At 38.7% G+C, this 14,786-nt stretch overlaps 1 protein-coding gene across 1 annotated transcript; it reads left to right on the top strand.

Annotated features, from left to right (window-relative positions):
- Window positions 1-1,422: 1,422 nt before the first annotated feature.
- tnfsf11 (TNF superfamily member 11) lies at window positions 1,423-14,514 on the top strand. The gene is made up of 4 exons (XM_084421368.1): window positions 1,423-1,666; window positions 6,475-6,510; window positions 12,511-12,649; window positions 12,817-14,514. The coding sequence occupies exons 1-4, from the start codon at window positions 1,481-1,483 to the stop codon at window positions 13,239-13,241; spliced, it is 786 nt and encodes a 261-aa protein (XP_084277494.1). The 5' UTR covers window positions 1,423-1,480; the 3' UTR covers window positions 13,242-14,514.
- Window positions 14,515-14,786: the final 272 nt, after the last annotated feature.

Here is a 14,786-nt window from a genome sequence, read left to right as displayed (position 1 = left end):
GAGGAATTTCAGTGTTTATAAGTTCAGATAAACACTCACTGACTCATTGATTTTCTTCAAGAATATCATGGTTGCTGATCTGAATAGTGGGTGTTGTTTGTAAAGTCTGTTTTTGGACTGTAAATTAATTTTCAATATGTTAGAATGTAATGTTCCTCGAACGTTTGCATAATTCAAGAAAAAACTTTCTTAAAGTCCCCCTAGTCAACAATTTTATCTCTTAAAACTCATCTTTGATCACCAAAATGACATATTTAAACGTTTTTCCCTTGAAAACAAATGTCTTCATGCCTTAAAATAGCTTGAATGGAACTCTACACCCTTGCCTCATTTGTTATACGCGGTTCTATGAATATGCAAATTAGCCCCGCCTCCACTTACTCGCACCAGCTCAGAGATACACTCGTTGACGATCACACGTTGACCTGATTGGTTACAAAGTAGTTTGTGATGTCAGAAACACCAGCGATTTCAAAGACTGCGTTTTTGAGACCGTCTTTGGTTCACTGCAGTTTTAAGAAGCATTCTTAATGCATAAAAAAACCTGGACATTTTGTGTAGGTAGGCAGCTCACTATAGGGAATGATACCCAATACTGTTGCACTGGTAAACCGCTCACTCAGCATGATGCCTAGACAGTTTACTATGATGTCCACAACTGGTGTTTGCATAGGCAGCTCAATAGATGTGATGCCAAAAAGTTGTTGCCTATAGGCAGCTCACTATACAGTATATGATGCCCAAAATGGTTATCTAGGTAGGAAGCTCACTATACAGTATGCCCAAAAGCTGCTGTCTATAAGTATCACTAGGCATGATATCCCAAAAAATGCTGTCCGGGTAGACTAGTTATTTTTGTTTTTTTGACACAGACACAGCCTTGTGTGGTCTCAGTATTACAACAGGCAGGAGCTGTCTTATATTACATCACTCCAGGAAGTAATGGCAATTATAAAAAAAAAAAAACACACAGAGCCATTATACAGTGGGTTTAAAGTACAAGTGGTTTATTATTACTCACTTGTTATGTTAATCTTACTGCTTTAAGCTATCGGTTTTAATCTCGGTATGGTTTGTATGGTATGCCTATTATGTGTGCGAGAAGGACAATTAATAACCACAAATGCATTGATTTATTCAGAACATTTATAAAGAGGAAGTAAGGGCAGCATGACTAGTCTCTCAAGGATAGTGCATACTTCATGTAGTGGGCTAAGATATAAAATGTGACAGCATACTCTGTCAACCTGTTCTTGACTGAACTCACGCAAAAAAAAAAAAAAAAAAAAAAAAAAAAAAGAAGAGAAGAGAAGAAAAAAAAAAAAAAAAAAAACGCCTGAAAGCGAGATCATCTGTGTCTATTATCTGATTGGCTGTTTTACGAAGCTAACTGCATTGCCCACCCCCATGTTTATATGAATCGTTGATCATTTGTCGAGTCCTCCCACTGAGAGAGGATTTGTTCCGCGAACGAGCGCTCATGGCAGCTAATGATTATCGCGCGTACCTGCGGAATCATATAGATATGGAAGAGGCTCCGGCGCGCGCTCCTCAGACGGGCTCCACGCACAGAGCGCTCATATTCTGCACGCTCGCTGTCATGGGACTGCTGCAGGTCGCGTCGAGTGTGGCGATTTTGTTGCACTTAACCGGTTATCTCCGAGAGGTAAGAACACAATTACTCTCTACTTCTTAAAGTCTTTCAATACAACAGTTTAACTGGACTTGTCATAAGGTTTAATCATAAGGTTTGACATGCGTTTCGACAGGTTTGACACCAGGCTCCGTTTAACTTGTTTTGAAATCTGAATTTCAAGTGTTGCAGGACGGATCAGTGTGTGTGTGTGTGTGTGTGTGTGTGTGTGAGAGAGAGAGAGAGAAACGCGCCTCTTCTGTTCAAGCGCGTTTGAACATCAGAAGGAGCGCGCGCTCGCAGAAGCGTATTGTGCCCACTCAGTACTTTTTGTGGGTTTTGAACGTAACTTTTAAAACCATTGCTTCTGTGTTTTACATGCTGCACGATTGTTGGAAGTAAAAGTGTTTGACATAAGAAATTTAAAAAAAGTATGAATTTGGTCCGTCCAATTGAGTCCCACCTTTAAAGGGTCTCCGAATTGTCATCACCCCTGTCTCTCCAGCGTATGTCTTTTGACATTTAATAATAATAAAAAAGCTACTATCAAAATTTTGTTTTCTATAAATCATTTTCAGTGATCCATGTTGGTTTATTGGTTTGTTTATATATATAAAAAAAAAAAAAAACGTAGCTTATAGCCCATTTCTTCGGGATTTGAATCTGTCATTGCACGCGACACGAAACTTTACTTTTCAAGTGTTTGTGTTTTTTTTTGTTTTTTTGTTTTTATTTATTTTTTATTACAGACATTATTGCTACTAATATCATCTCAAAAAGATAGGCCTATTGATCTTAATGTGAGATTAAGTGTTTTATTTGTAGTATATTTATTCTCCGAATTCACTCGCAAACGTTATTGTCGTTCAATTTGCTGGTTAGTAAAGGTTTAAATAGTTTAATTTTGTACTCTAAGTTTTGTTCTGGGGAAAACTATAGCAGTCTAATCCAATTGCTGACGCAGGAAATTTTGCTTTCAGGCAATGTTGATCTTCATGAATGTGTTGCTGGCTGGTCCAGCACTGGTTTCCTTTTTTTCGCATTTTCCATAAATCTGGAGAAAACAGACATTGACCAAATATTGTTGAGAGTCTCCCACAAGTGATACAAAGACATGCAGTGCCAGCCAAAAGCTGGACATGTCTGCACATTCTTCTATATGACAATATATATATTAGAAAAAAGATTAAAGTTTATAACATTTCTATAAAATAACACAAATGGAAGAATGGGAATTATAGTGACCGAAACATGTAGAACAAATAAAAGGTTCTTCTTTATCTAGATTTCAGCTCTGCTTACCCTGGACAAACATTTACTCAACCAACTTTAAGAACTGAATTCTGAGATGCTTTTAAGGATCATAATTTCCTGGAATTCAAAGCGTCGGCACTTTGGACTGGCAGTGTTGCTACAAAGCACTTTTCCCACTTTTAGGGGGGCGTTCGCTAGTCATGTCAGGTATATGCACTTTCCCCCTGACTTCGTTTGCTCATCTGGTGGTCTATTTAAATGTTTGGCAGAGCTGCAAGGAATGGGATGCTGAGAAACAGCTATCACATGTTGTCATACCCAGATCTCTCTCCTGTAGTGTGAAAGCTGTGGAGGATATTATGACATCTTGTTTCATGAGGCTTTGGCACAAACACAGCGGTGTATGTCGGAAGCTTCTTGTGCATGCGCTGGTGGAGGGCCAAAGCAGCAGATGCAAGGAAAGGAAAAAGTTGAATGTCAGTTGTGTTTGGCGCATGGTTCATGGTTGTCCTCAGAAATCGATACAGGGACAATCCTCAACTGCTTGTCATTCATTTTATAGTCCATGAATTTCAAATGCAGTTCAGTTTATCAAAGGAGAGGAATAACATCACACCCTGCCTACAAACTGTTGTTACTTGCAGTCACACACAATTTCGGATTTAGTTTTGTCAAGAATTTTATCACAGTATCATATTATTTCCTGATTGAGCACCTGCACCCTTTAAGATGCATTCTTTACGCTCTACTTTTACTGTATTACCTGTTGATCATAGCGCAAGATCTGTGAGAATGGTCTATTTCACTTCCAGGAATGTGGAGAATGTAAAAAATGATAGAAAAACAAGTTTGTGCTTGAGGATACTTGAGGAAGAAAATACTTCAGTGTTCTTCCTTCTTCATTAGCCTCAAATGCAAATAAGGTTTCACATTTAAAAGCATGAGATCCCGTCCTCCCTTCAGACCGCTTTTACTTGATGAAACCACACCTTCTTCGAAACACATGAACGCACACACACAGCAGAGTCTCCAAAAAAAGATGCCGTTAAATTACCTCATGTCGCAAAGCACATTCCGAAAAATGCAATAAGCGAAAGCACCAGAGAATTTACACCATCAGTAGAATTGTATAAATGGCAGACATTCCAATTTTGCAGCAGTCTGGAACTTTTTGCAGTATTCTGCGGGTGCAGTTTCTATGTAAGCCTGCTACTTATCCAGTATTGCCAGATCAGGTTGACGATTTCCAGCCCAAAAGCTCTCAAAAACACTCTGTCCTTCGCTGCCAAAAGAATGTGATCGAATTCTGTTGTCTTGAAAACCTAGGTGTACAAGTCCCATTTACCTCCTTAAAACTTAACAATGACAAAATACAATAAGGAAACGGATCCAAACATGTACATAAAAGAAAATGAGCAGATGACAAAAATGTTACCACCCGAACAGGTAGAAACTTTAACAATCTCAAATATTTGCAAACGGCAGTCAATAAATGAAGACTTTAAACCTCGCACACACCTTAAAAGCTGAAAATGTGTCATTCGTGGTCAGAAAATTACCAGCAATAATAATGCGTGTAACTTTGTGTTCCGCTTTAACTTCAAACAGAACTAGTACATCTTTCTTGAAGTTCACATTGTAGAACTTAGCACAGTCGAAACTGATTAATCGTCGATTCAAAACCTCTTTCAGCAGCTGTCGGGGACGAGTAGTTCAGTCTGGATAGTTTAAAAGTTGCAGATGTCCTGGTCAGGCCAGTGTGCCCATGACCATGGATAGGAGTCGTCCCATATTTGATTTCAATTCAAGTCAAGTCATTCAACTGTGCTCTCAGAGTTAGTTATAGGCCTATTTATTAAGGGGCTTCGAGACATCTCACGTCACAGGCGTAATCCACGTTTTGAGAGTTGGCTCACTCTCCCACGCTTTGCTGTAGATTCAACTTACTGTATATTTATACCACTTTGCATCATTGACATTGGCATGGCCTTTAACACTGTATAGTCAAGGCACATTTATTTATATAGCGCTTTTTACATTGTAAAATGTACGCTTTTTAATTGTTTCAAAGCAGCTTTACAGAGATAACAGGAAAATAATGCTAATAATGCAAAATAAAGTTTGTTTCCAGAAAAAAATAGTGTCACAGTCCAGCTTAAGTAAGTTCTGTGATGTTTCATTTTTGTTGTAAAAAATGTATTAATTTAGTTCATTTATATAGCCGCTCTGGAGAAAACAGTGATGTCTTGTCCAGCTCAGTTCAGTTCTCATATAATGGTGTCAGTTCAGGCAGATCAATATTATTGTTAAATTTAATGTCCCCAACTAAGCAAGCCAAAAGCCAATGGCAACAAAGGTGGAAAAAGGCGACAGTGGTAAGGAACCAAAGCTCCTGAATGTGGGAGAATGGAGGAAAAAACCTTGGGAGAAACCAGGCTCAGTATAGAATATTATGAAATATGTTGTGTGCCTTATTCTGTGTAAGAAGTCACACCATCTCACAGAAGGATGCTCAACTGTCATTAAGAAGTGAGTTTGGAGTAAAACATTTTATTAAATGTTGTCTTTTGTTGGACAGGAGGTTTGGAAAGTCGTTTTTGAAAAGAAACACGTGTTGCTTTTTCAAATGCACATCATAAGAGACTCAAACTCGCAGTGCTTTCAGATGGAGCAGCATTTACTACTGATCACAGAGCCGTACGTCACTGACAAGCTGCGCATAAAAAATAATCGCAGTTTTTTTGATTTCATAATCGCAATAAAAGCCAAATCGGTTTAAACACGATTTTAGGTTAATTGCGATTAATCATGCAGCCCTATTGTTGCCGCTGTTTTTGCGTCTGCAGAGTAAGTACAGGACTTGCTACTGCCAATACACACACGACACGCTGCTGTACAATATAACGTACATGAATTACCCATAGCAGATCTACAAAGCAGGTTTCTGCAGGTTTCTGAAAGCATGCTACAACTGCCACAGAAAATGCTGACCGAGTATATGAAGGTCGGCTACTGAAACAGCAGGAACCAATCAGCTGTGCCCAATAGAGAATGATTTGATTGCAAACAGGGTTGAGTTAAGGACCATCAACCATCTAGAGTTTCATGACAGTATTTGTATTAGTTTGTACTTTGTATTAGTTCACACTGAATTGGATAAAGTATATCTTTAAACGCTTTTGTACTTCGGGAATGTCAAGCATAGAAAATGTCTCTACACTCTAAAAAATGCTGGGTTGTTTTAACCCAATGTTGGGTCAAATATGGACTAACCCAACGTCGGGTTAAAAAATGCAGTTTAAAAATGGACAAAATTGGACAAAATCAAAAATGGACAAAAATGCAATAAAAAAATTGACAAATTGCATTGGTTACATTAAAAATGTTACATTTGTCCATTTTTAAATTGCATTTTTAACCCAACGTTGGGTTAGTCCATATTTGACCCAACATTGGGTTAAACAAAATAATGCTGCTTTCCTGTAAGTTCGTTAAAATCATGCAGTGTGCAGTGGTACCTGTTAGTTAATAGCAATCCAGCTGGATGCAGTTGTGTAACTGACCTGTGTTTGTTTGTTGTTTTACAGGTCGACCTTGCCTCAGCTCAGCAGAGTCCTAATGAGGTGAGCTAATAAACTTCAAAAGATGAGTCTGTTTTTCTCAAGTCTGTGTGCTTTGGCTCAGACTCAGAAACCGCATCAGTTTGCAGAAACATTAGTTTTCTCATGTTACACAACACAGTTTGGGTTTTGGAATCTTTTGAAAGGAATACAATGATTACACCTTAAATCTCACCATGTCCCTTAGTCTTTAGACCTTTTTATATGCTTTTTTTTTTTTCCAGGTTTTGAATTGATAGTTGCTGTTCAATGATGAACGAATGAATGAATGAATGAGGCATTTATATAGCGCTCTCATATGTTCTACTGCACACCCAAAGCGCTTCACAATTGTATAAGGGGATCTCTCCTCAACCACTACCAGTGTGCAGCATCCACTTGGATGATACAGCCACGGTACATGCGCTCACCACACACCAGCTATAGGTGGAGAGGAGAGAGAGTGATAGAGCCAATTCAATTAATGGGAATTATAAGGAGGCTATGATTGACGAGGGCCAATGGGTGGAATGTGTCCAGGACACTGGGGTTACACCCCTACTCTTTACGAGAATGACCACAGAGAGTCAGAACCTCGGTTTAACGTCTCATCCGAAGGACGGATATCGTCTTACTTGACATACTATCGATACTTGACATAGATGACACTCATAATTATTTCGGGAGGTGATGGGGTGGGGTGTGATGGTCTACTAACAGCGTCGGCGCCACGGGTTGAGAGTTAATGGTTAGAGAGTCAGACTTGTAACCCGAAGGTCACAGGTTCGAATCTCAATACCACCAGGAAACTATTGAAGTGCCCTTGAGAAAGGCATCTTTTGCTCCCCGGGCGCCGCAGTGAATGGCTGCCCACTGCTCCGGGTGTGTGTGCACTAACTTGGGTTAAATGCAGAGGACAAATTCCGAGTATGGGTTACCATGCTTCGCCCTCACACATCACAATCATTATTTAACGTTTTTAAATGGTCTACAGCAACAGAGCCGTCAATACATGAGTGCCGGCGGTGTGCTTTCGGTTACGGATGCCTCCTTTTGCTTCAGATAGCTATTCTAAAATTCTTTTAGAGCTCCTCGGATTATTTTCCTCATTTATTTGAAATAAACTTACATTGCATATGAATAAACTGTAGGCTATATATACAATTATTGTTTTATTGAAATATTTATTTATTGAAATATTTCTAAATTATTAGGTAAGCTAAGCATCAAGCATTGGTCATGTAGATAGATTCTGACAATTAAAACAAAAAAATCAGGCTTGTGTATTTATGACATCCATTACTGCTGTATTTGTTCAGAAACTGAAGTTATTTGTGAATTGTACTTGTCATATTTTTAGTATAGTACAGCAAAACTACAGCACTTCCAGTGGGCTATGGAGCTGTCAACATTGGAAACTCAGACAGCATCCCCTCAGTTGACAAATACCCCATGCATATATAAACTATATGTTATAAAAATGATATATGTCAAATTATTCTATTTACAAGCTTTATTCGTTGCACCTGTTTCTGAATATTGCTTCATCTATGTAGTATATTTAGATCAATCAATACTCAGAAACAGGTGCAGTTATTTTTTATCCCCGATGGGGAACGGACAAATGAGCCACCCAATCCCCCAGACTCGACATGCACTCTGGCGTGGACCCTGTCAACTAAAAACTCCTTTAGGCTAATTTATTCATTCTTAGCATTATAGACATTCCACGTGCCCAAAGCATAGCATTTCCTCCTATTAGCACAAGGACATTCCAAAACTATGACCTGAATTAGTGTTTATTGGACTTATAGAATGTGCTTCTTGCATTAATAGTACCAGTGAGTGTTCCATTGTTAAACATAGGTTATGCGTTGGTATTTTCACAAAATGTATTTGTTTAAAGACGAGGATCAACACACCGGAGAATGCCATGGTTGCTGTAAAACATTTCCTAAACCAGGATGGTGTAGTCGCTTGTGAAAAGGTCAAGTCAAAGTCCCTGGAACTTTTCTTTGTCAGGGTGGCTTGCTTTGCCAGGTCATGAGAAGTGTACTAGTTTTATCATTACCCTGGGACAACTTAAGTGTTTAAATATATGTTATATCTTGGCTTTTTTTAATGCTGCTCAAATGCAATTTAGTTAGAGAGCGTGTTTGTACTGGCCTACTTTGTTTGCGGTGTACCAAAGTTCTTAAGAAGGTCAGAGCATCGAACAAAAACCAGAACTCTGCACTTGAAAGACCTAATTATTATGTTAGTTTGTTATTTGATGCTAGTCTAGGACTAAAAGCCTAATATTATAACATTTAGATATTTAGTTCATATTTCATAAGGATAGCTTTTACTTAGGCCTTAATTTACTACCACTTATACAAATCTCTTTGTGGTAAGAAACTTGTGGTATGTCACACAGTTGAAGTTCAATTCAGTGTTTTCCTGAATTGCTAGATTGTTGGCTTCATTTTAAAGACACCTTGCAACTTGAATACTGTAACAGACCTTTTATTCTTTCAGATTTTTTTTTTTTTGTGTTTGTTTGTTTTTTCAAAAGTTGCTTGAGGCACAGAGAACATTTCAGTCATACCTGAGCTGCAAAACTGCAGAGGGGAAACCCCTTTATTTACCTGTTATGTTGGTAGTGTCCTTGCATTCTGGTCTCCTGCATATGCACTTTTTTTTTATTTTATGTGTTACCTATCATGCACGGCGCTCATACTGTATATGAAGACTTGTTTTTTTTATGTTAAAATTGTTTCTTCTTTGAACCATTTGAATGATGAACCAACTATTGAACCAACTATTTATTTCTCAAACATGGTTGACACACACAAGTTCCATTCCACTTTACTCAACACACATTGATTGTAAGAATATCACTAACACAGATGAATAAACAGTATAAGGTGAAGCTATTAAAATAGCAGTCCCAAGCTAGTTTTTGTTAATAGAATAAAGTTAGTGAGTTGGAACGGTCACCAGAGTCATCAAAAATATAGAAAATAACACAAAGTGAAAATAAAGTGGTATTTTGGGTTCAGTTACCAAAGAAAATACATGATCATTTGAACTGTTAATGAAACATATGGACACTCATCCTGATAAATAGAATAAACATCATACCTGCATGCAAATCCTTCCTAGCTAACACACGACGTTAGCCTGGAAATCCAGACCTGCATCTAAAAGATCAATGGTCTGGCGTCGACTAATGAAAATCGGCCAGCTCGAGGGGTGGCACTCACTGCATGCAATTGGATAACACTACGACCAATCACAACAAGTTATCGCTTAGCTACCAGCGGAGCTAACTGGTAGATTAGACTCTTACTGTATCCGGTCGACAAAACAGCAAAAACGCCCTTCTTGCAAAGGAACTATTCGAGCGCCGTCTTCTGTTCCTTTTTTAGAGGAAAAAGTCGAAAGCTTTCATTGTAGCCAAAGCCGTTTCAAACAAATGGTGTTCATCCATAGCCATCTTGCAATGTTTACTAATGACTTCGACGTCGCAGCGCTGTCGTCATCTCGCCTCTGGCCCGCCTATATCAGATAACCCGATGTGATTGGTGCAGCTCAGATCGAGGGGCATATTTAATGAGCACCATTACTCGACACCAGAGTAACTCGCTGAACAAATTCAACTTGTGCTCTCGCGAGAACTCTGGATTACCAGGGTAACACAACATACCAGTTACAGGCTAATGATTCGTTTTGCTTTTTATATATAGTGAAAAGATATATAAATATATATATGCTCCTGCATGGTCCTCCGCATTTGCACAGACTAACGTCTGACAGGAGAGTAAAGTTAAGCCCCTTTTCACACAGAGCAGTGATCCCAGATCCCAGCTAGAGTGCCTTCTGTGTGAACACAAACCCGTCCCAGGATCGATCCCGGGATGGGGACCTAGTAACATTGCCGGGATCAGTCCCGGAATGCACCCCGTGTGAACAAAAGGCAGGACCAATGCCGTGAGGAGTGCTGGAGGAGGGCTGCATACAACACCGTTTTCTGTCCGTTTTATGTCATGACATAATTACCGCAGTCACTATGACAACCTATCACGTTCTATTTGGAGCTTTTCACGTGCTCGGTCTGGGATATTATTCATTTCCATTGCAACACTAAATGAATCCGCAGCAGTCAGGTGGTACGGAGCTCTCATTAAATTCCAATCTTAAAAAGCTGCAATTACGAGCTCTACGAGGAAGTAAATGCTTTTTACATGTGGAAATCTCGTAATTACAGTAATAACTTAACATGGCGTGAACGCAACTTTAAACTGTGTCTGACAGAAAAGTCAACAACTTTCACGCATATCTTATGATAAAAGTCTCGCGTTCTTTGACTACACACTCAAAGCGGTCTTGTAATTCACATTTGAGTCAGGACCCACCGGTTGAGAAACTTAACCCTCTGGGGTCCGAGGTGTTTTCTGGGTCCTGGAGGTGTTCTGACATGCTCTGACATTTGTGCTTATTTCTGATACTTATAACATTTTCATGGCTAAAGTCTGATTACACTGTATTCAGCACAAACTCTGCTACATGTGTGCAACGTGTATGTAAAAGTTTGTAGTTTTGATACAATTACGTTTATGCGTAGTTTGTGAAAAACAAATTAAGTCAGCGATAAAAGGTCATAAAACCCATACTGAATATTTGTTCACAAGACTTTTGAAAATTGTATCTTGTAGCCTAGAATTCTAATCGACATAGCATTATATATAGAATGCTTCAAAATAACATATCTGTGATAAGAAGCCACTTCAGATGCCAAATGGAATTTATTTCAAACACGTATGACGTTATGAAGTGAGTTTACGTCATGTAATGTTTGACGCGTTTTGCTTTTCAAATCCAGTGACAGAAATTATTTTTAGGAAACTTTTGGTAACATAGCACATTCCAACGCATTCTCATCCTAGGGCGTCATATACTGACACTTTTGACATTTCGTCTACATCCAACGGCACCCTTTAGCGTCAATATGACACGCACAGAGCTTTGTTCGGTTATGGGTAGGTTTAGGTCTGGGGTAGGGTTAGGGTTAGACCGCTAGGAGGCGCCTTCTGGCCCATATCTATCTGCGTCTCATATTGACACTAAAGGGTGCCATGTTCATTGGATGTAGACGAAATGTCAAAAGCGTCAGTATATGACGCCTTGGGATGAGATCGGGCTGCACATTCTGGTCATGAGATTAATTTAGAGAATGTAGCAATGTAACCATTATTCAGAATTTCGCTGCTTGTGTGAGAAAAGGAAATGTGACCATGAGGACACATGTGGTCACAACAGAGTGTATCGTATTTCTTCTTTGAATGAACAAGAATAAAATGAGCTGGTCAAAAAATTAAAATAATAAAATTCTGCGCAGTAGAGGGTTAATGTGTCATTTATAAGGAATGTATACCTTTACACCACTTCCAGCAAACTTGCCTGGTTTCTATTTCTGCTGTATTGTGCTAGGTACTGTAGATACTGTATAGCCAATGTGAAATATCATTGGTCCAGAATTCTGCTCCTCATAACTCTACATTAAATATCTACAATAAACATCAAATATCCAATGCTCAAGTCCCGTTCACACCAAGAACGATAATTATAACGCTATGTGTCCACATCAACGCACAATATCGTTCTGTTTATTATAAGCAGGTGCTGCAGAAGTCTGCCGCATTAAATGCTCGAGCGCTTTAAAATCGGGTGGATTCTGATTGGCTGTCAATGTGTTTATCGTTCATCAGCTGGAAAAAAAAAACATTCCGATGGTGATTCCAAAGATAGCATTTTTCCATCCCATTATCGTGATATTTGTGGTGTGGACTGCTTTTCTTTTATATTTAGAAAGATTTTTGTAACTATATCTTTATCACTGTAGTTATCCTGCTTGGGGCGAATGGGCCTTTAGTCTGTACATATGTAGTTGGTTTCTTATTGGAGTCTGCATGATTATAAGAAGCTGCACTTGTGAATGATGGATTCAGCGAGTCATTAATGTGTTTGTTCTTTCTTTCTCAGGAAATGCACAGTGAAACATTAATAGGCGATCCGATGAAAACTTTTCCAAAGGAGAGGAAGGAAAGATGTCGACAAAAAAAGGACACGCGCATTCCATCAGCTCACCTTCCTATAAAGACACCCACACACTTTTCAACCAGTAAGCATAAGCTGTTTATTTCAGAATCACATGACATCGGAAACGTTTCCTGAAATGTTAGACTTGTGATTAAAAAAAACAAATTGTTGGTAACCTATATTAAGTGATCTTGACGAAATATATATCCATATTAATATCATCAATGTTTATTACTGGTGCTTTTTCAGAAGATCGGAATGATTTAACCACGATCCTCTGGGACGATTTTCATGGGGAAAATTTGAAGAAGATGAAATACCGTGATGGGCGAATTTTAGTGGATGAACCTGGCTATTACTACGTCTATGCCAAGACCTGCTTTCGATATATTAAGGTACACGACTCGGACAAAGTGGACGTCAGCAACGTACAGCTGTTTCAATACATTTACCACGAGAAGCACACGCAATCTGTGATCAAGCCCATCGTCCTTGCAAAAAGTGGCGGCACGCTGCAGTGGAACATTGCGGAGTACAACATGTACTGTGTGGAGCAGGGCAGAGGTGTCCAGTTGACTAAGGCCGACGGTATTTTTGTCAACGTGTCCAATGCATGGCTGCTGGACCCCGAAGCTGAAGGGACATATTTTGGTATTTTTAAGATAAGCGATTGACTTGCATAGTTTTTGCTACTGAACATGTGCACATTTTGCAACCTTGCAAACTTTTTCAAAGTGATTATGAACCACTGAGCACTTGTTTTTGATCACTGACTTTTGAATTTTTTTTTTTAAGAGCACATAAAGATTTCTCAATCGTACCAATACTGGCAATAGGTATCAGTCCTATGTTGGTACCCATTGGAAAAATGCTCCATTTCCCACGACCATGCAGCGAATCGCAGCGGTGGAGTGATGCTGGACAGTCCCAGTAAAGTACGCCAAATCACAGTAGTCCTCCACAACAGAGGAACACAGAGGAATCATACGAACTAATCTACATTATATCACATTTGCGGCTTTGCCCGTAGTGACATTGTTATCAGTGAGTATGCAAAAAAGGAACAGCCTTAAGACGACATATCAGTGCATCGCTAGTTTAAGAAATTTTACATGAACATTTTCATCACCACATCGATCGATTGTAAAAACAAATCCGTCCAAACGCCAATGTTAAAATGATAGCTACAGACTATGGGAAGGTTTCTCTCAGATCATTGAAAGCGCGATTGATTGAAGAAACCTCGACGTCAAGGAAATTTGAATTGTGACAAACTGTTGGATAAGTACTTCCTGTCTCGTCAAGAATATGTACTGATGCTTTACTGATCGATGAATTTCACTGTTGGATGTTTGGAGCTTCCTTTCAGATGATATTTTCAAATTTCTTGAACAAAACGTATACAAACATTCAACAAAAATCAAGGCAGCTGGACTGTCTTTGAGAAGCGATGTGCAGAACCAAACTGAGTTTGGTACGCTCTAATTTAATTTTGTTTTTAATGCACTAAGTGTATTTATTTATTTTCAATAATGATAGAACGTTTGTAAAATGTTCTGTCTGTTGTACAGTTTTGTACATTGTGTATAATTGCCTTTATTCCATTCTTCAAGAGGTTTTGGACAAAGGGCATTGACTTTTCGGTCTGTTATACATGCGCTTTTGTCCCAGGCACAGGGCTCCTGTTTAAAGCTTAAATGGATTGGTTTCTCACTAAGAAACTTTGTATTTAAGTATAATTAATTTGACAATTCTGTGTGCAAATGTTTATGGACAGCAGAATATATTGTTCCAAGCCCAAAGCAAACCTAAAAATGTTTGCAAACTTAGTCTGAAGATTTTTTTTTTTTTTTTCATATGTTAGCAAAAGTTCAGTTTTTTTATGTTTATTTATACTATTCTGCCTAATAAAGATACTTTTCTAAATAAAATACTAATTTGTTCATGAAAATGCTTCATTTGATAATGTGATGTAAATCAAGTTTCATATTAACCATGTTTTCAACCACCGGAGGCCTTCACCTAGGCTTTCATAGTTTACATATGCGTTAAGTCTATTTTCATATTGCCTCGACAATGAAAAAGTACATGCAGTTCCCAGCGTTAACTGGCTCCTCTCTTGGATGTGACAGCTAAAGTAAATGTTTGGTCTTTCCTTTCTTTGTGGTATTGTCAAGAAAACGGGTGAATTACACTGGCTGTGGGGTGGGAACATGGTC

This window comes from Rutilus rutilus, assembly GCF_951802725.1.
Source record: "Rutilus rutilus genome assembly, chromosome: 10".
NCBI classification, from domain to species: Eukaryota; Metazoa; Chordata; class Actinopteri; order Cypriniformes; family Leuciscidae; genus Rutilus; species Rutilus rutilus.
Note: the sequence above shows the minus strand (reverse complement) of the source record. Positions and strands in the feature narration are given on the sequence as shown.